Source organism: Triplophysa rosa, linkage group LG5 (assembly GCF_024868665.1).
Source record: "Triplophysa rosa linkage group LG5, Trosa_1v2, whole genome shotgun sequence".
Classification (NCBI taxonomy): Eukaryota; Metazoa; Chordata; class Actinopteri; order Cypriniformes; family Nemacheilidae; genus Triplophysa; species Triplophysa rosa.
This window is the reverse complement of record NC_079894.1, coordinates 9,843,023-9,863,860: the sequence shown is the minus strand read 5'-3', so window position 1 is coordinate 9,863,860 and position 20,838 is coordinate 9,843,023. Positions and strand designations below refer to the sequence as shown.

At 37.2% G+C, this 20,838-nt stretch overlaps 1 protein-coding gene across 6 annotated transcripts in view; it reads right to left on the bottom strand.

Moving 5' to 3' along the window:
- Window positions 1-20,522, bottom strand: part of col15a1b (collagen, type XV, alpha 1b) — a 41,474-nt gene extending 20,952 nt beyond the window's left edge. For 5 of the 6 annotated variants that reach the window (XM_057334890.1, XM_057334891.1, XM_057334893.1 and 2 more), the window contains exons 1-2: window positions 3,581-3,834; window positions 136-683 (exon numbers count right to left, since the gene is read on the bottom strand). In XM_057334890.1, the coding sequence (XP_057190873.1) occupies window positions 136-683; window positions 3,581-3,824 (792 nt within the window). In that variant the 5' untranslated portion in view covers window positions 3,825-3,834. Of the gene's footprint in view, window positions 1-135; window positions 684-3,580; window positions 3,835-20,254; window positions 20,326-20,412 lie in introns of those variants that run through there. The other variant, XM_057334895.1, reaches the window with a different exon arrangement.
- Window positions 20,523-20,838: the final 316 nt, after the last annotated feature.

Genomic DNA, 20,838 nt, shown 5'->3' with positions numbered 1-20,838 from the left:
ATAATAAAAAAATGTCTACATAATTGACATTGTGGTCCAGTAACTGTTCAGTGGTATTTTTAGCATGGTGGTTAAACGAGGGAAAACATCAAGAGATAGTTTCTGATTCTGCGGAAATGTAAAATAGCAACCTACCACAAATCTCTCCAGACCAGTACTGCCCGCATTCGCCACAAAGATGCCCGAGCTGGGTTCAAAGCTGAGTGGGTTCTGGCTTCTCTTCAAGGGGGCGCTGTGGTACTCCTCACAGTCCATATAAAGCCGGACCTCCTCCTGCTCTACTGTCAACGTGAAGCGGTTCCACTGCTGTGTCATGTCAGGTACTTTAAAGGAAGCCACCTGCTGGGTTTCAGCAGCCCCTGGCTCAGTGTAATACAGTAAGATCCTCTGGGTTTTATCCTCCACAGGCGTCAAGGCCAACCCAAGATGAACAATTTTCTGGGAAGCATCGGTGATGGCGAATAGTACCCCTCCCCGAGAGCTGGAGGGCCTGAGGGTGACAATCATGGCAAAGTCCCTGAAGAAGGGCTCAGGCACGAAGATCTGGGTCAGTCTACCAACATTTGCTTCAGGCCCAAAGTTGTAGGCGGGGAGACCTTCATAGCCAGTGATGAAGGACACAGAGGGAGGAAGAGGAACACCGACTAGCTCTGTGAGGACCAGGTGACCCTTAGATCCTCGCTCTGAAATAAAATGTAAAGGAAGTGGTTATAGCAACAAATTATTGCTACTGAAATCACATATTACATGAAAGTATAGTTTACATAAAATGACTGTTTAAACTCTATTTGAAGGTTCATTTCAGTAAAGGAACAACTGATACTTCATCCAAAAATAAAAATGTTGTAAATAATTTAAATAGTAAATAATGAGTAAATAATGACATAATTTTTATTTTTGGTTGAACTTTCCCCTTTAGACCAAGAGCGATTAAGCAACGAGAACGATTCGGCGCGATGGTGGAAAAGTGCTCAAAGACTAGAAATTAGGTCCTTCATTATTTTATGTTGTTTAAACCTTTTGTTACTTTATGTTGTTACTTCTTCCATGGAACATAAAAAATGAGTTTTGAAAAAGGTTAGGGAATGAATCATTCCCTTTAAAGGCGCAGTTTTTGATTTACAGGGGCCACTAGCGATGTATTATAGATTTGCAACGGATCGCTCAGTCCAAACATGACGGTGGCCACCACAGTACAAAAAGATGTCGTTCTTATGTTGACACAGGGAAGAGATCATGTGGGCATTAGAAAGACTGTAGAATGAGCAATGTCTGTAGTGCATCTGCATATTTTATTGTATATATTGTAACTAAAGCATGGTAATACTTGTAAAATGTACAACCAAAACACAATCACTTAAAAAAAACTAAAGCATATACCATAAAAAATAACCTGCAGTACAATTTAATATTATTTCAGTGTGAAAACCAGTCTGCCAAAATCTCATTAACATAGAAGTAAACTTTTATTGTAGTCTTGCAAGTGACAAAAAAACAGACTAGAAGCTTTTCTATGACTGATAGCATTTTAATGGTGGCTTCAATTCACTCCTGATCAATTTACTTAATTTACAAGTATTTGGCAGTTGTATTATTGACAGGTAAAAGCTTAAACCTTAAGTATGATGACCAAATTTTTTCCTATGTATTACCAAGAAAAATAACATAGTCTTTATATTCAGAACAATATGGTCGTTTCAAAGCTGAATAAAAAATTTATGAGAATTAAAAGTCAAAGCTCTAAAACAGACAATTAATCGTCATAATCACAATGATTTATTAGACAATTAATCGTCAGCCAAATTTCATAATCGTGACAGCCCTATATGCAGGTACTTTCCAGCAGAGAGTTGTTGGAGAGAAAGATCGTCTTAAAATCACCCCCGATGAGGTTGCTTTGATTCGGATAAGTATGTGAGTAACATTGGTTTTTCTGTTTGTTAGAATCAAGATATGTTGTTGTTTTTGTTCTAATATTAGCTGTGTGACGGAGCAGTTTTGAGCGTCATTGTTTATCTGGTACCGCTTTAATATTGTACTCATCCAGATACTGGAGAGAGAGAGAGAGCGAGAGCATGTTGGCGCTACAACTGTAGAGAGCGTGCGTTTTACTCTTTTACTCAATGATGAATAAACTTACATTTAATCCGCGGGTCACATGCATCCGAACCGTAGAGTACGATCCGTACGGATCATCCGCGATCCATTTCACCACTATACCGAAGGGGAGAGGAAACGCGCGTTGTAGAGTTGTTTGTCCGTTTAGGGCTGCTTTACAAAACATGGCGGCGAATTCAATGTATGTAGGGCCGCTCTGTATGTAGATATAAACAGCTTATTCTAAGGTATTACAAACTTAACGGTTCATTATGTAAGGTCTTTATACACCTCTGAAGAAATAGTTTTGTATATTATGTTGAATTTCTGTCAATAGATCCTCCTAAAAACCCAGTATTGTTCCTTTAAAATCCACTGAAACTATAAAATATTGTCCAAAGAATATGTATTGTGATTTTTATTAAAGAAGGTGTTATCGCATCAGTTGATTACCTCAAATCACACATATTCTGACTAAAAAAGGAAACCAAAATTGAAACAATTATCCTTTTCCTCATTTTGTCTGCAAGCCCTCTTCTTAAAACTCTTTGGAGACAGTAAAACCCTCTCATGACCACCCAACTGGAAACATCAAGAAAGCATTACTGTTACAAAATGATATTTAGTCTAATAATAATGTTAAGGAAAAATGTCAGATGAACTGCTGCTTCCAACAAACTCTATCTATCTGACAGCAATAAGACGAAATGCTAAGCCGCCCCTGCACCAGAGGAAGACAGAGCAAGCTCTTTATATTGATTTAATTGCAGTTTACAGTCTGCTCCCAAAACACTAGCAATGCATTAGTACAAGTCATAGCTGAAGACCAACCTTCTTAAATTGTATTACAAAAAATAGCGCAACGTATCACAACATATACATTAATTTTTATAAACAGAGACAGTGTTGCTTTAATAGCTGCACACTTCATTCAGATGAACCAGACATTAATGAAAGAAAATGTCTGTACCCCAGGGGTCATTTTACCCTGTTTCTTTCTACCTAAAATCAGCAGGTGGCCCAGCGACGACTCTCCATCAAGCGACCCCAATTTCCTTCCAGTCCAGAAACCCCCTGCGCCTAATCCTATTATCATAATATCATGTGATGGGGGATCCGAGGAAAGCGGACTCGCCGTACACCAGGCTGATCTCTCACACACACGGTGTGGCACAATTCGAAACCTTTTGAGTTAAGCTGCTCTTTAATATCTGATAAACTCTCTGGTTAAACTTACTCTCGGTAATGATCTAACTGCACATCTTAACTCCAAATGACATTTGGATAAGCCACCACCAACAAATACGCTAAGGACACACAATAATGCAAATCCCTCCTGTCGGTTCATTACCCAAAGCAGATGAATGAAATCCTCAAGGAAAGTAAATACATTTACAGTCAATGAAGATAAAAACTAAATGTGTCTAAATGCATAGATGCTCATATGCTCCAGCATCAGTTTCATCTCCTATTCCACACTCACCACCTTTGTACATTCTGAGAGGCTTCTTGGCTCTGCTGGCTCCCGTGGGTGGAGGAGAGGAGGTCGGGAGGACGGGAACTGTGTTCTCCTCTGGTGCTGCTGTGGTGGGTACAGGTGCAGTGACAGCTGAAGCAGGTGGGGTCTTCTCTCGGCCCCACAGAAGCCTGAACCACTGGGTTTGAGACGAATCAGTGACCAGGCTCAGAAGCACCAGACAGGTCAGCTGCAGCAACAGGCCAGCCATGTTGCTCGGCCGAGCGAGGTAGAAAATGGCGCAGCCACCGTCGTAACAGTGGCTACTGCAAGAACCCGTTCCCGTTTTGCTCCTCCTGCACCACTCCGCTCTGTTCAGAGAGGCCCTAGAGGAGACCCCACATGAGCCCCTCAGTACCCAACAGCGCCATGCAGGCTTTGGTATTTAGCAGGGCGGCCAAATGTCTGATTCTCTATTTCACAGAGTCCATCATAATGGGATTGTTAAGCACACAGTTTGACACCCCATCCCCTTCCCCCCAAAACTCCACACCTCTTACTACCTTTATCAAAGATTCAACGCAGCACTGGAGTTTAATCTACACAAGCAAATGGGTAGATTTCACAACAATGACCGGCTTATGAGAGTTTCTGAGCTGAACTTTTCCAGCTTTTAAGAACATACAATGTATGAAAAGCCACACTGACCACAGAGAGGGACACACTAAGAGGATGTGAGGATGCTGATTAACTGCCGCTCTGAAAAAAATAGTGTGGATAAGAAAATTATATTTAATACTGGGATAGTCTCATGGGAAATACAGACTATAAATCTAAAATGTTCAGTGTTTTTTTTTTTTCAGTTTTGTTGTTCTTTAAGTACCCGAAAAAGCTCCACAACACCTATTTAAGTAAGGAAATTATAACTAAAATAACTAATAACTGTAACTAAATGTATACATATTTTGTTCAAAAGTCACATATACAATGCACTATACGGTTTCAGCGGCAACAACATAAACAAACGTTCAACTTAACTTCCAGTAGACCTCCGCAAAGAATCTGTTGAGTAGTTTTATTATCATTTACAATAAAATATTAATATAAATTAAATATAAAATAAATTGTTATATTATAACCAAACACAGTTCGGATGTTAACTTTTGGGCCATGCACGTGTATCCAATGAAACAGTCTATAAAAGGCTTCAAAAAGAACAGACAATGATGCTCAAGGAGGCAACACATGTCTGTAAACATCTGGGCCCGTATTCTTAAAGCTTCTAAGAATCCTCTAAGAAAGCTCTTAATTTAGCTTAAAAACTTCTACGTAGGAGTCTTAGCTTAAAAGTGATTCAGGATCAATCTGAGAGCAACTCTGAGCAAGGAAAAGACAAAAACTTTTATCTTAGTGAGGAGGCGGGGCTGACCCCGTTGCTATGTCTTTTGAAGACTGTGATTGGTTGGTTGGCCAAGAAGGAAGAAGAGCGCTTTTAAGTATAGGCTTGAAATTGCATGTCATTTTTTTCTGCGTTACCATACTCACGCACACACACACACACACACACACACACACACACACACACATACACACACATATATTCTTTATTTTTTTATTTACCATGCTGTTAATGTCAACGTATTTGATAGAAAATGAACAGTGACACAATAAGTCTCTGTAAGTGCTGTAATTATTTGTGTGATCACTATAGAAGAAATCATTTCTGCTGCATAGCTGCATTTCTCCAGTTGCTAAATATTTTAATGTAGTGATTTCTGGCGCTATGGCATTTCTGCGCTGTTTTGGAGATGTTAGCGTGTCTCTAATAGGATCGGTCACAAACATCTAATGTGTTGTGTCTTATTAACTCACTGTCATTCAATTCAATGTCATTTTATTTTATAGCGCTTTTACAATTTGCATTGCATCAAAGCAGCTATACAAGAAAACCAAAACCAAGGTAAACAAAAGTTGAACACACAAAAAAACTATAAAAATAAAAAAACTGATAAACCTTAAAAGTAATATGGAAATTGTCATGCATTGCAACACATTTCTTCTCACTTTTCGTGTTTCGTCCATTTTCTCTGCTGCTAAAGAAACTCTTAAGTCTCTTAAAAGTCCTCCTCGCTACTCCTAAAATTTTGGACCTTAAGAGCTCTTTTAAGGGTTAAGATGCTTTATGAATTACTTTCTTCTTTACTAGGATCTTTTCTGTAATTCTAAGGGGAAACGCCCACATTTCTAAGAATTTTCTTAGAATTTTGTCACTAGGAGCAACTCTTTGCGATAGGATTTTTCATGAATATGGGCCCTGGACAGGGTCATTTTGTGTCAATCGTTATTTAGTCTTATAACGTTTTTCCTGCATAGAGAAATTGTAGGCGGCCTCCTCCGCCAAATGTCGTTCCGCCTCAGGCTCTCCCCAAAACTATGTTGTGAGTCTTCACAAGAAATGCTGCGTGCGTTTAACAGCCTGTCATTTATAACTGCAGTTGCGACATTACGCCACAGTGGAGGCGCTGTTTCGTTATCCGCACACTGAGGCGCTAAAAAGAGTTGCAGAACAAGAGTCAGCCTGTGTTTCACGGCTGTTTGTTTTGCATCCAACTACGTTTAATTTCTTGAAATTTATTAAATTAACATGACGTACATCATTGTAATGTCTTTAGCTGTGCAGTTGGATCGTTGAATCAGCGTATACTGTACACAGCGAGTTCGCCAGTATGAACGCACATTGCGTTCAGAACGACTCGCACACGAATGACTCATTTGAACCGATTCATTTAAACTATTGAACTTTTCAGTCACTAGCGAATATAAGAGATCCTTGAATCATTTAAAGTGAACCACAGACAACGCAAGATGTGAATGAGCTTTGCTCATTTAGAAAGACTGGTTAATTCAGTTGGATATTGTGGGCTGAAAAGTTAGTTGAAATGATAAAAAACATTTCTGTTTGGTTTAATAAAATTATGTTTTATATAAAAAATGACAATTATTAAGTATCTAATTTTATTAGAACTTTTAATATGTCAAAGTCACTTTGGTTAAGCCACTTAAAGGTACGGTAGGCCTACGTGTGTGTGTGTGTGTGTGTGTGCGTGTGTGTGCGTGCGTGTGTGTGTGTGTGTGTGTGTGTGTGTGTACAAGATCAGGATGGCACCACTTCCGCCTCATTTTGAGCCAGGAAAAACCCTGCCTGTATGTAAATATATGTAACCTCAAATAATATAGTTTTTTAACATTCTAGGCAAATTATATGACTGTATTCAGTACTGTTTTATTTATATTAGCCTATTGTGTGAGGGATAGTCATACGGTCCCCACATCCAGTAATATGGGAAAACTCTGATTTGCACTCCACAAGCATGGAAATGAGGGCACATAAGTACCGAGCCAAAATCATCAGCCAACTTTTCACATATCAGTGATCAGAACACATCAATACTGTGACAAAGACAAGCCTGTTCTCATCCATGGGTGAGTGTATTCAATTTGATTGCATACGTTTCTAGAGTCTTATTTTTGAGTGTGTACGAGTCTATTTGTCAAAGCAGAAATACACAAAGACTGAAAGGTTTTTAAAAAATATTCCAACATCGAACATGGCCAAACAATTCACTTGTAACTGAAGGATAAGCTGCCCTTCTGCCCTCACTAAACATATCCTGCATCTGCATCATTTACCAATCTGATGTACTGTATCTAAATTCCCTTTCACCCCAGAAAGTCTCAAACATCCTGCTGAGTATATGTACAGGTAATTGTGAGAGTCACATTTTTGAGAATAAATGTGTATCATGTGGCCTTTAGATACACTGAGTTCAGGAGCTCTTTGCATCTATGAAGGTTAAGCAGGAGAAACAATATTCCCCCTCCGGTACCTCAGCACTGCCCACTTAAACATCCAGTAATTGGTTTATTGTCAAAAGCCATCAGCTGTGCAATCCTGTGAACTTCTAGTCTATAGAACAGTCTCAATTAGAAGTCGTAGCCTTCATGCGAATGCATTATGCCTAATAGAGCAATTAGACAGGACTGTCCTCCAAATGCCAGATCTACAATTAAGAGCTATAAACAGAATTAAGTGCTAGACGTAATTATATTCCTTACAATTCTGTTGCTTCTAAAAAAGCCAGAACTATTACAGGGAAAACATATTTTGTCTGCTTTCAACCTCACAACGCCCATATTGTGACACTGGGGCACAGCAGTCAAATATGAACTGTAAAAATTGATCAACTTAAAAAAAAATGAGTCCAAATGGTCCAAATTGGTCCAACTTAAAATTCCCAGCTGACAAGACTGTAAAAAGTGATCCGTTGGATCAACTTAAAACATGACTTCAATTGGTAACACTTAAAAAAATTAAGTTGGTCCAAGTCACCATCATGGTGATCAGTGTTTCCTTGAGTTGGACTCTTGACCCTGGACTATAAGTACATTTTATTGCTGTGGTGTAACTGTGTGCTTTTACAGTACATTTGTTATGATAATGCCAATGGGAATCATAACAAGTGTTGTTGGCTGTTGAAATTGGCATCATTGTGTAGATTGATTCACTGCTCGTCTAGATTGTGTGCTGTGCTGCTGAAAGAATATGAAGGTATTTCGGTAGCAAAACTTGAGAGCTTGTACATCTTAAATTGAAAACTTGTAAATTAAGTATTTGTACTTGTATGCTAAAATGTACACTTGCAGCCCCAATGTGAAAACCCGTAAAGTAAATATCTGAAGTTGAATGTCGAGATTTGCACCCGTAAACAATAATCACAAACCTGTGTTCTGAGTTTAAAGCTGCAGACAAATAGACCCAAATGTATAAAATGGCATTTGCAAAAATAAATCGACAGGCACAAATCTTACTCATAGATTCAGATTCGCTGTGCAACCACAAATAGGCATCTACAACTTCTCAAATCTGTCACTGCAGTTTCAAATCTTCCCGCCTTGACTTTTGCTACTACTTTCGCGATAAACCCGTTGCAAAACTAACTTGTGCACTTGAAAGCTCAGAGGCGAGAGAAAGAACGGCATTTGATGACGTCATGTGGCTGAGCTACACCGCCCCCTAATGGCTGGAAAAATCACAATGAAAGGATCTAGCAAATAATAGTTTAAATAATGTTTAAATAAAACAGTTTTCAACTAAAGCGAAACCATCACACTTATGTATACTATCATGTATAACTATTCCATGACTTATATACTATCTTGTATATATATCATTTCGTAATGTATTTTAATGATATCATTCTGTATACTATCGATAATCCGTTGTGTACTATTGTTTGTTTTAAAATATAACGACAGGCTGACTACATTTTCCGTTATGTATACTATAATGTTCATTGATATACTATATAAAAATGTACATTTACACAGTTCAACATGATTCTATAGCCTAACCCTTGAGAATTATTATTTCTTTTAGTTATAATGTATTATTGACCATCATACCACGGGGCTGTTGAATGCTTCATTCTGATTGGCTGACGAACGTTCGACGGGTGTGCATTATTTTTCAGTTAAACGCACACCTATGAAGGTGTTCCAGGTCTGCTGACCGCGTTACAGTTCCATATCACTTCGCCAAGTTTAGCCTACTGTCCACCAGTGAATATGTATTTAACAAGACAAAGTGACAGGCAAATTCCATTGTCTGAGAAGAAATAACTATTAATATTTATGGACAGCATGAACATTTGAACAACAATGGCGAGAGCACTGTACAGGACTGTTCAGACGAAAAACTAAAGCGTGTATCAAAGGTAACGGCAAACTACATGACACAATCAGCGGGTTAAAGATAAAACACGAAGCACAAAAATAACAACAACAACAACAACATGTTAAATTCGTCTGTGGAATGGGTAAACGGGACTTAAAACACACAGCAGAAAGCTTTCTAAGCCACTGCGAGAACCGCAGCTGGCGCAGAAACCTCCATGTCACTTTTTTCTCTTAATACTTTTCTTATACGACAGGGGTGTTAAATACGAAGAAAACAAATCAAATATAGATACTTGTCTTTACACCCTCAGTGAAGCAAACGCGTGTGCACGTGCACTGTCTGTCTTCCTCTCGTTCTCGGAAAACTGCATATGCAGCTCAAGAAACGCCTTCAGATGAGATGCGTAAGAAATTAGTCCTACCAGCAAGTGCATTCCGGGACAAATACCATACAAATGTCTTGAGATAAAACATCGTAACAACGTCTTGTGGTATCGGAACAACGTCTTGTGGTGTTGTGACCGTGGTATAAGCGGAATAATTGACTCCGGTCCTTTCAATTATCGAAAGTTAATGCACACCCGAGGGGCCCGTCGTCAATTATTCCTTACTTATTGCACTTTTAAGCTATTTCTACTTTTTTATATTTTTTGTTATTTTCAATATGTAAAGACATTGAAAATGAACAGAAATTGTATGCAGGACTGTGCAATGCCACCATATAGCCTACAGTATTGGGGTTGTGGGTTTACCTGGAAGTTTTTTTTCTCATGGAAGGTTTGGATTTTTAACAGATGAGCTTAAACATATTTAATCAATATTTAGTGTACAATTATTTTCTCATGTGATAATTACTAGCCGCAGGATAATGCATCCAGTCGGTTGTTATTGCCGAATAAACCTCTTCAGTGTTATACAAGAACTGATTCTGATATAGGAGCCTTACACAATGACAGGCTGACTGTACATTTTCTGTTTTTAATTTTGCTCATTATCATCAGCGAAATTGCTTCAGCTAAGTTAGGTTGTTAATTAGGTTGCTAATTTATACACCACCCTTATCAGATTCAATATCTTTATTGTCATTCAGTAGCCTATGTACCTGTAAAAAAAATATATTTTGCAGATGGGGTAGAAAAGCAATAAATATATAATAAAGGACAAACATAGAACAAAGATATACTGCAGTAAATAGAAAAGAGAATAAAATAGAAAAGTTAATTTAAAGTCAAAAAGAGGCCGTAAGTAGTATTTTTGTTACGGAAAATGTATTTATTGATTTAGAGTTTCATCTTAAATTAAGTACTGTATTAGTGATTTAAAAAACTCCTTTCATTGTGATTTTCCCAACCATTAGGGGGCGGTGTGGCTCAGCTACAGACGTCATCAAATGCCGTTCTTTCTCTCGCCTCTGAGCTTTCAAGTGCACAAGTTAGTTTTGCAACGGGTTTATCGTATGGAGGACTAAACCTGCAAAAATTATAAATAAATAAATGTATAAATAAATAAATATATAAACGAATAAATGTAATAATATGAAAATAAATAAAGGAATGAATGGTTTGATAAAACAAAATAATTCGTTTTAGCTATTATTGATCTTAGCTTTAACTTTTCTTTTCATTTTTTAAATTGATTTATTATTTTTTGTGTCCATTTTTAATTATTTTTAATTATTATTATTTTTTATTTTTAGATTATTTTATTTATCATTTCCTTTTATTTTTACATTTATTTATTTATACGTTTATTTATTTTTATATTTATTTATTATCGCATGTATTTATTTCCACTTTTATTTATTTATTCTTGTATTTATTCTTACTTTTCTGTGTCTTGTATGATAATTAGATGGGTTGGTCTTGCCTACTATTGGTTCAGCGTAGATTGAAGCGTTTGATCGATTACTCTTGACTTGTTTTGGACTAACGTCACGTCACTCACTGATCGTTTGCTTCGTGTATAACGTTAAGTAACTATGGCGGGCGCACAATTAGCTAGAGAGTTACAGCATTTAGCCAATGAAGTCGATAACCATGCATCAAATGACTGTGTGTCATTCAGATTAGATGCACTTATTGATGATTTATTACAGATTGACGGCGAGATAAATGACAAAGTTCTCCCTCGGTTGTTAGCCTCTTTGCAGCACATTCAAAGTCTGTGCGAGTCAGAGGGTGCTATGCTATGGTGGCGTTACAGTTCAACTGGTGAAAATCATAAAGCACAAAATGTAATAAGGTTTAACTACACAGATGAGCTTGTAAACCGAAGTCGCAAGCTAACGCTTTGTCAAAGTGATAGTTATAAGCAGCCTTTCGGTTAGAAAAAGCGTAAAGATTTAATGTAACATGATGTAACATAATGTAAATGAATTGAGACATAGTGAACTTAAGTCACAAGTTAACACGGTAGTAATGAGCATCGTTCTTTCACTACAGGGGCCATCAAATGGAAACCATTCCTTCTAAAAAGACGTGGTTACTAAACGGTACTCGTAAACTACATTCCATAAGAGATAAATAACACAGAGGTCACAAGTTAAAACGGGCATATTCCCTTGATTCATCCAGCTGCATATTGTTGTGTGACATCTTGATATTATTGCAAAGATCCGCAGCAGCTAGCATTGCGAAATAGCTTAGTGTGATTGTTACCGTAGTGACACGCTGCCTCGCTTTATTGTATGGGTACGAATCCCGTGTCAAATCGCTTTATTTATTTTTTCACCTCGCTTCAGCCGTTACGGGCGATCATACCAATAATTTGCAATCTTAACAAGAATGTCAAAATCATGTAACAAGAAAGTCTGTGTTTATTAGACATCTTAATATCAAGTCGTCTTGTGCTTTCAGAATCGACGAATCTGCTGAGGTCGTTCATGCACCTCTTTGGCAGAGGACCTGTAACCGGAACTTGGTCACCACCTTAGCACCCCTGACTCGCACAGATTTTGAAGAACTTTGTCATTTATCTCGCCGTCAATCTGTAATAAATCATCAATAACGCACCTAATCTAAATGACACACAGTCATTTGATGCATGGTTATCGACTTCATTGGCTAAATGCTGTAACTCTCTAGCTAATTGTGCGCCCGCCATAGTTACTTAACGTTATACACGAAGCAAACGATCAGTGAGTGACGTGACGTTAGTCCAAAACAAGTCAAGAGTAATCGATCAAACGCTTCAATCTAGCTGAACCAATAGTAGGCAAGACCAACCCATCTAATTATCATACAAGACACAGAAAAGTAAGAATAAATTCAAGAATAAATAAATAAAAGTGGAAATAAATACATGCGATAATAAATAAATATAAAAATAAATAAACGTATAAATAAATAAATGTAAAAATAAAAGGAAATGATAAATAAAATAATCTAAAAATAAAAAATAATAATAATTAAAAATAATTAAAAAATGGACACAAAAAATAATAAATCAATTTAAAAAATGAAAAGAAAAGTTAAAGCTAAGATCAATAATAGCTAAAACGAATTATTTTGTTTTATCAAACCATTCATTCCTTTATTTATTTTCATATTATTACATTTATTCGTTTATATATTTATTTATTTATACATTTATTTATTTATAATTTTTGCAGGTTTAGTCCTCCATATTACTGCGAAAGTAGTAGCAAAAGTCAAGGCGGGAAGATTTGAAACTGCAGTGACAGTTTGAGAGGTTGTAGATGCCTATTTGTGGTTGCACTGCGAATCTGAATCTATGAGTAAGTACAAATGTGCACTACACATTTGTGCCTGTCGATTTATTTTTGCAAATGCCATTTTATACATTTGGGTCTATTTGTCTGCAGCTTTAAACTCAGAACACAGGTTTGTGATTATTGTTTACGGGTGCAAATCTACATTCAACTTCAGATATTTACTTTACGGGTTTTCACATTGGGGCTGCGAGTGTACATTTTAGCATACAAGTACAAATACTTAATTTACAAGTTTTCAATTTAAGATGTACAAGCTCTCAAGTTTTGCTACTGAAATACCTTCATAGAAAAAATATAGTGTAGTATATCATCATTGACTCCACACACCCAGCACACAAACTTTTTGATCTGCTGCCCTCTGGCCGGCGCTTTAGAGCACCAAACACCAGGACTTCCAGACACAGAAGCAGCTTCTTCCCCCAGGCAATCTCCCTCCTAAACAGATAACTGCTCCTTAAGAGCAATATTCCACTTCCACTACTCCTATAGTGTGCACTACTGTGCCTTATTATATCTACATCTTATGTATACATGTATATAACACTACCTCTACTTACTAAATTATCCATTTGCACAAGTGTACATACAATCTGTTAATATGTTTATTCTACTATATACTACCCTGTACAATGTCTCTTATATGTTATTATCCCCCATTTTCTGTAAAATAGTCTTTATTTTATATATGCACAATTTAGAATCTTTTAGACTGTAAATCGAATTATATTGTATTGTCATTGTGTTGAATGTCTGTACTAGAAGCTTCCAACACCAAAGAAAATTCCTTGTGTGTGCAAGCACACTTGGCAATAAAGCTCTTCTGATTCTGATTCTGATTCTGATAGTTTGATTGCATTCTGATGTCTAAAAATATCCGTGAAAAGTGAAACTGGACGCAAATAAAGCTGTAAACTACAGCAGCGTTTAGACACACACAGACATCAAGAATCTGTGTATAAATCTCAACAATGGTGACAACCATCAAAATAATTCAGATTAACAGATCAACCGCAATGCATGCTGGGAATCATGAATGAGTTTTGTACTATGATGTTACCCAGCATGCATTGCAGCATGAAGCTTTCTTTTGTTGATTGTCACCATTGTTGAGATTCATACACTAATAGATGTGACTGTGTGATTCTAAACTCTACTACAGTTAAAGGTTTTATTTGCATTCTGTTTTCACAAATCATTTTAGACATTAAAATACAATCAAATATAATGTCCTAATGATCTAAAATGTTCATTGTAATACAGTTCAAAATAGGGAAGGAAGGAGGCGGGAACCGGCGAACATTCACAAACTTTAATCAAAATAAACAAACAATAACACGGAAGTAAAAGGGCCGACAGCCACCTCATGGTAGACTGCCGGCCACACAAACATAAATAAAACTTAACATGTCCGGGCCCGGTCCTCTCTCGTCCGTAGTCCTGTCACTCGTCCTCTTATGCTCCTGATCTCCTCCGTGAGACATGCGGGACCGGTGTGCGCACAGCTGATTCCCACTATCACTCACGCCACCAGCCCCGCCTCACGGCTCTCGTCCCGCCTCCCTCATCACTTTCATATTCAAAATATGATGGTGATTTCAATGACCAAGAATCAACACTATTTGATCCATTTCTCGTTTTATTGCCATAACAAATGTACTTTAAAAGCACACAGTTACAGCACAGCAAATAATCAACATATAAAAGTCAAGAGCCCAACTCAAGGAAACACGATCACCATGATGGTGACTTTTGATAGTTAGGAAATTTAAGTGGGACCAACTTAATTTTTTAAGTGTTACCAATTCAAGTACCTTTTTTAAGTTGATCCAACTGTTCATTTTTTACAGTGTACATTGACATTTTGAGAACACCTAAAATGTATTTATTTTATAATTTAATCAGTTTTCCATATTAGTTAGCATTGGCAGAAATAACCTACATAGTGTGAAGGTACAATTTTGTTTCAAGGGGAACAAAACATATAACTGTACCCTAACACCGTGTACACTGGATGCGACCAGCGCATCGCGTCGCATCCAGTGTGGACAATATTTTCAATTATAGTGGGTTTGGTTTCTTTTGTCTTGTCGCGTTCCGCCTCGTCCGGTGTAGATGCGGTGTAAAGGTACACAACAGGTCCTTAGGGCTGTACCCAAAAAGGTACATCATTTTATCTTTTGTACCATTAGAGGTACAAAAAGGATACCTTAAAGTGATAATTCACCCAAAAATGAAAATTCTGTCATCATTTACTCACCCTCAAGTCATTTCAACCTGTATGACTCTTTCTTCTGCAGAACACAAAAGAAGACAATTCTGAAAAACGGTGGTAACCAAAAAAAACGCGGTACCCATTTTTACCCATTCTATTCCACCAACACAAAATCAGTTCAAGTCAATGTTCGTTTACCAACATTCTTCAAAATATCTTCTTTTGTGTTCTGCGGAAATGACAAGATTACCAAATTACAACATTTTAATTTTTGGGTGAACTATCCCTTTATAAATACCACCCCTATGACAGCAATTGTACTTCAAAAAGTGAAGTTTTGTACCTTTTTTCTGAATGTTCAAGTTCATGAACCCATGTGCAGAACAGAACGAGCAGAATGTGATCCTTCAGCTCTCTCTAGTGGTCAGTAACAGAACATGCCGTTTAAGACCTGCTTCTTCATTCAAGCCGAGCCTCTAAAACCACACAACAAAAAGTTTCATATAATTGTGAAAACAAATGAAGACTACAGCTCTTAAAAGAATGGGATCCTTGCACTGGGTTTGGCAGCAGTTTGAAGGTGCGTCGTGTCCACTGATGGATTATTGAGGGATTATCATCAGAGCAAGCGGAATAACAGAAACTGACAGAAACCGGGGTTCACTAATCAATTAGCAAAATTAAGGAGGCTTTGTGGGTGAACAAAAACAGTGCTTAGCCACATTAAATCAAAATCACACTCCAAAGGCTTTTTAGTCTGGTTTTGCTGCGACATAAGGACGACTGCGTACTTGATGTCAGATTGTGTTTTCTGGCCTTTTGTCTTACTAATTGTTTCCATTCTTTACCTTCCTTCATTTAAGAGCAGCATCCATCCAATTACCATCCAGCTTTCCTGTGGCTCAGTGGTTATGGCGCTAGCAACGCAAAGGTCTCGGGTTCAATCCCAAGGGATTGCACATAGTCAGAAACAAAAATGTATAGTACAATGCGATGTAAGTCACTTTGGATAAATAAAAGCGTCTGCCAAATGCATAAATGTTAAATTACGGTCCAACAAACTGTACAACTGTCTGTAACTGGTATTGCTAATAATTATAGGATGTATACATCAGTGGAGGATATACAAAATACACTGTAATGCAGATTGTCAAATGCTAAACTAACAGTGAATATTGACTAATATATTAAGGTATATTTTATAAGGTATTAAGAAAACGACACTTGTGAGTGCAACACTTGGTACCATGACCTAGGCAGTGGATGACATCACACACAGTTTATTGAGCCAATCAGGTTAAGTTGTTAGTTGGGTGGGAGGAGCTATGTTGGAGCAGACAGTGGCCTACTGTTCTTCACTCTGACTCAGGTCATTATAACATTTCAGAGATCTGCCCTTCATATACACCTAAGTGCAGAGAGTGAGCTCAAACTCAATGCTGCTTCTGTGTAAAATGTGTTTTCATTTCAGAATCTGCCCCCACCCCATCTTTACATGTTGCAGATATTTAAGTCAACTTTTTGCAACGTGTTGCGAGTGGGAAAGGTTTGGTTTAATGTTTGTTTACACTTCCAGTCAGTCTATTCCTCTTATATTTTACTGCTGAATTTCCCTATCTTTTTACTACCATTATTAAACTTTTTAGTAATTTATTTTTGGTTCATCTGTTTTTCCAATATTAAGATACAGCCTTAAAAACCAACTTCCTAACAAAAATATAAATCAAATCTATGAAGAAATCAAACTTTTTAAGACATAGTTGACCCTAAATGTAATAATACACCCTCATGTTGTTCCAAACGTGTAACTTTCTTGCTTCTATTGAACACAAAGGGTGAATTGAGAAATATCCTGGCCACTAACATGATCAAGCATGGGGGCAGCCAAGCCCCAAAATTACAAAAAGGAGTCTAAACAACTCATGCGCTATATTCCTTTTAACTTGAATTTGATCTGTTCTTAACACAGGCCTTTGCACGGCTAAAAATGATTACAGTATACAAAAGACTCTTGAAATACTCTTTTTTACTAAACAGTTTTGTTAAAACTACTCTGATGACAGAACCAACGTTACACATTTTCCGTATTTACAAGTATGTGGAGGAACTTAACTAATTTCTACCAGAGAATATATATCCTAAATCTGATGACAGCTTGCTCTTGTGAGTACCGGTGATGTTGCAGCTATACGTGTTCGTGTGTTGAGGAAATCTACCCTAATTGTAATATAGAGTGAGGGTTGTTATTAAGCCTGACTGCTGGGCAGAGATTCATAGGAATGTTTAGGACAAGCATCCCACCCAATACTCTGTTCAACCTCAATCACTCAGTCACCGCACCTTGAGGTCACAGCTGACCAACAACAGCAAAGGAGACTCCTCAAGTGATTAAAAAAGTGTACAATTAATTTAGAATGGACAAAGAATCCATAGAAGAGGTAGGGTTTAATGTAGGGTTGGGTTTTTGGGGTCATCAGCTTAATTAAAACCTCTTAAAAATAATAAAGAAATCACTGTTTTTGCAGTATAGTAATTAATTAGATTATTATGAATTAAATAAATTACAAAGACAGATTACTTTATTTTCTTGATGTATTTGTTGTATTATTCTTGTCATTCTTGTCTTTTAGGATTGCTCTGTGGGAACCCTTTGATGTCATGTTTTCCATTCTGAAAAACAGATTTAAACCCCACAATGCAGCAAGTAATACACATTGTAAAGGTTTTCCATTAAAGAAAAAGTTACAGGATTGAAAAGAGTAAATTAAGAAACAAGTAATTTTTTGGTGAACTATCCCTTTAAGGCTCAAGAAGCACACCATTACCCTTCAACAAGACACTCAACCTGAGGTTGCTCCAGTGGCATTGTCCCGGTTATAATGGTTCTGTTCCAATGAATAACAATTCAGTTCCCCAGTGTGATTTCACACACAATTTTAACTCACACATTTTAACTACACAGACATGCCTGTCTTTATTAACAAAAACAAATGAAGATCTCAACTCAATCTGACCCAGACTTCTGGGCAGAGGGTGGGTTTACATGAGGTGGTGTGCACGGGGGTGATGCACTTTTTCCACATTGTCTATTAATGAATAACAGATCACTGTAAGGGCTTAATGACTGTATTGTATGTCAGATGGAAACTTGTGAATCAGTGATGTCATTGAGCATGTTCAGTGTTTTACAGTAATGTACCGTAACATGGCCTAGGAAACAGCATGGACAACAATAATGCTCACAAATCTGTGGTATACTGCAAATAAACAATGCTACAAATATTGTTACATTTACAGTAACATGTTGATTATTTTTACGGTAAAATCTGACTAAAATGTACCTTTTAGATAACAGCATAAATTTAGAGGCCAGGCACTATCTTAACGGGAAAGAGCTCTACATCGGAAGCGACGTGATGCGGCACGACATAACAAAATACAATAGAACCCATTAGAATCCATTATAATTTAAAGAAATTCTCCACACCGGATGCGCCACTAGTATCTGGTGTAGACAGGGTGTAAGTTATTGCACTATTCTATGCAATTGAATAAGTGGACATTTACAGTAGCTGCTGGTTTTAGTGAGTACCTTTCCTCTCAATGTTAATTTCCATTGCTTAATCAGAAACACATTTTAAAAGTTATTACATTTAAATAAAATTAAACTGAATAAAATAAACAAATGAAACAAACTGTCATTCTGCACCTGCTCATTCCAGACCTTACAGAAAGTGACCACAATACTAATGGCTTCATATCCACTGACAAATGACCACAATTACTACTCATATAATGCATGCACTACCACCAAAAACAAACATCTTTCCAGAGATGACAAATACAGTGGTGATAAATGGCTAACAAACATGTTGCCATTAATTGTGCCAACAAATTCATTTCAAACAGCCACTGTAATACAAATGAGCATCTTCACACAACATGAGATAAGTGCAAATTAATCTGGCAGCAGGTATGGACCTGTCAGCAGGCCACAAGGTATAGAAAGTTGTTCATATGTACAACACTGTATATTTAATACATTAAATTAAAATAGCTGTAAACATAAGATATGAATGAATTGCGTGCATTTTTACACTCTAAATGTTAATCGATTTTTGTGTAAACCACAGTATTAAAGCCACATATTGTCAAACTGTATAATGTTTACACTTTGTTTTACTGAGTTGCAGACCTTTTTGGCCTACAAAACAAATATTTCTGTATGATCTACAATGTGGCACGATTACCACAAATAAAAATCTGGAGAAATATCTGGATCTCAAATCACATGAACATCTCTTTGCTAAATTAAGCTATTCATCTGCAAGGCATGTTTCTATCATAAGATCATACTGTCATATAATGTGAAAACTTTGTTTCAGGGTTTATTACTTAACATGAGGATTTTAGAAATAGGAGAAATAAGAGTCATTTCGGGTCAGTGGAGAGCAGATGAAGTTATGTGGATGTCATGTTGTTTGGATGATTGCCTTTTGAAGACAGAGGGTCTATTAACTAACCTGCATAAAGAGGATTTGAGGGATTTACTTGATTCTGACAGTTTATCCCTTAATTTGACCACTTCTGATGTCTGAGCAAAATATTGTGTTGAAATATGTAGGCCGGGAATCCATGCCAAGTTTTGGACAGTGCTGGAAACATACACAACTAACATGGCAATAAAAGAGGCCACCTGCCTCTACAGAACCGCTTCATCTGTTCACACCACTTGACTTATCCGACAAGACAACACATGGTTTACGACATGCCACCTAATCCAGAATCACCACAGACAGCCCCATCACACCTGATGTCAACCAGAAACACACACGTTTTTGGCCTACAGGTGTCAGTTTTGACCTAATATTTTGTCAAGGCATGCATGTAGACTGTTCAAAACAAAATGTAAATTTTTTCCGTGCATCCCAGTGGTCTAAAGTATAACACTGTTACAGTAAAAGCAATGATTGAATAAAGTTAATTAAGCGTTTCTCTCTATATAAAATTAAGAACTTACCTTCCATCACATGAAGAGCTGATGAGAGATAACTCAAGGCGAGATGTGAACCAACAAGCCAAAACACGACACTAAATGAACACAATCATGTTAATTACCAACATAATACAATATATGAATTAAATTAAATCAAATTCAATTCAATTCAATCGACTTACCCAAATTTCATTTTCATTAAATCCCAACATGCACGTTTTACACTAAAACGCATTTCCACACTGGCAGAGTGCTGTGACGCGTGCTTTCTCTCCACCCAGACTTCTCTCCTCCAAACTGACTCTCTTAGACTCTCACTTTAGACTGACTGAAGTAGCACACAGAACAAAGACTGCCTCAGTCTCAGCACTATACAGCACTGCTGAAATCTGACCCTGAAAAATCTCTGAGAAGCGACGCTCTCCACTCTTTCAAATCCGTTTTAGTGCAGTGACCCCAAACAGCTTATCTGTTCAAACTCTCAACAAATATGTCTTTTTAATCACTCTTGGCTGTGAGTTATAACATCCACCCGTCCTGTCCGAAACCTTTCTTCATGATGCACAGTTAGGCTATATTGATATGAAACAATAATATACATGTTTGTG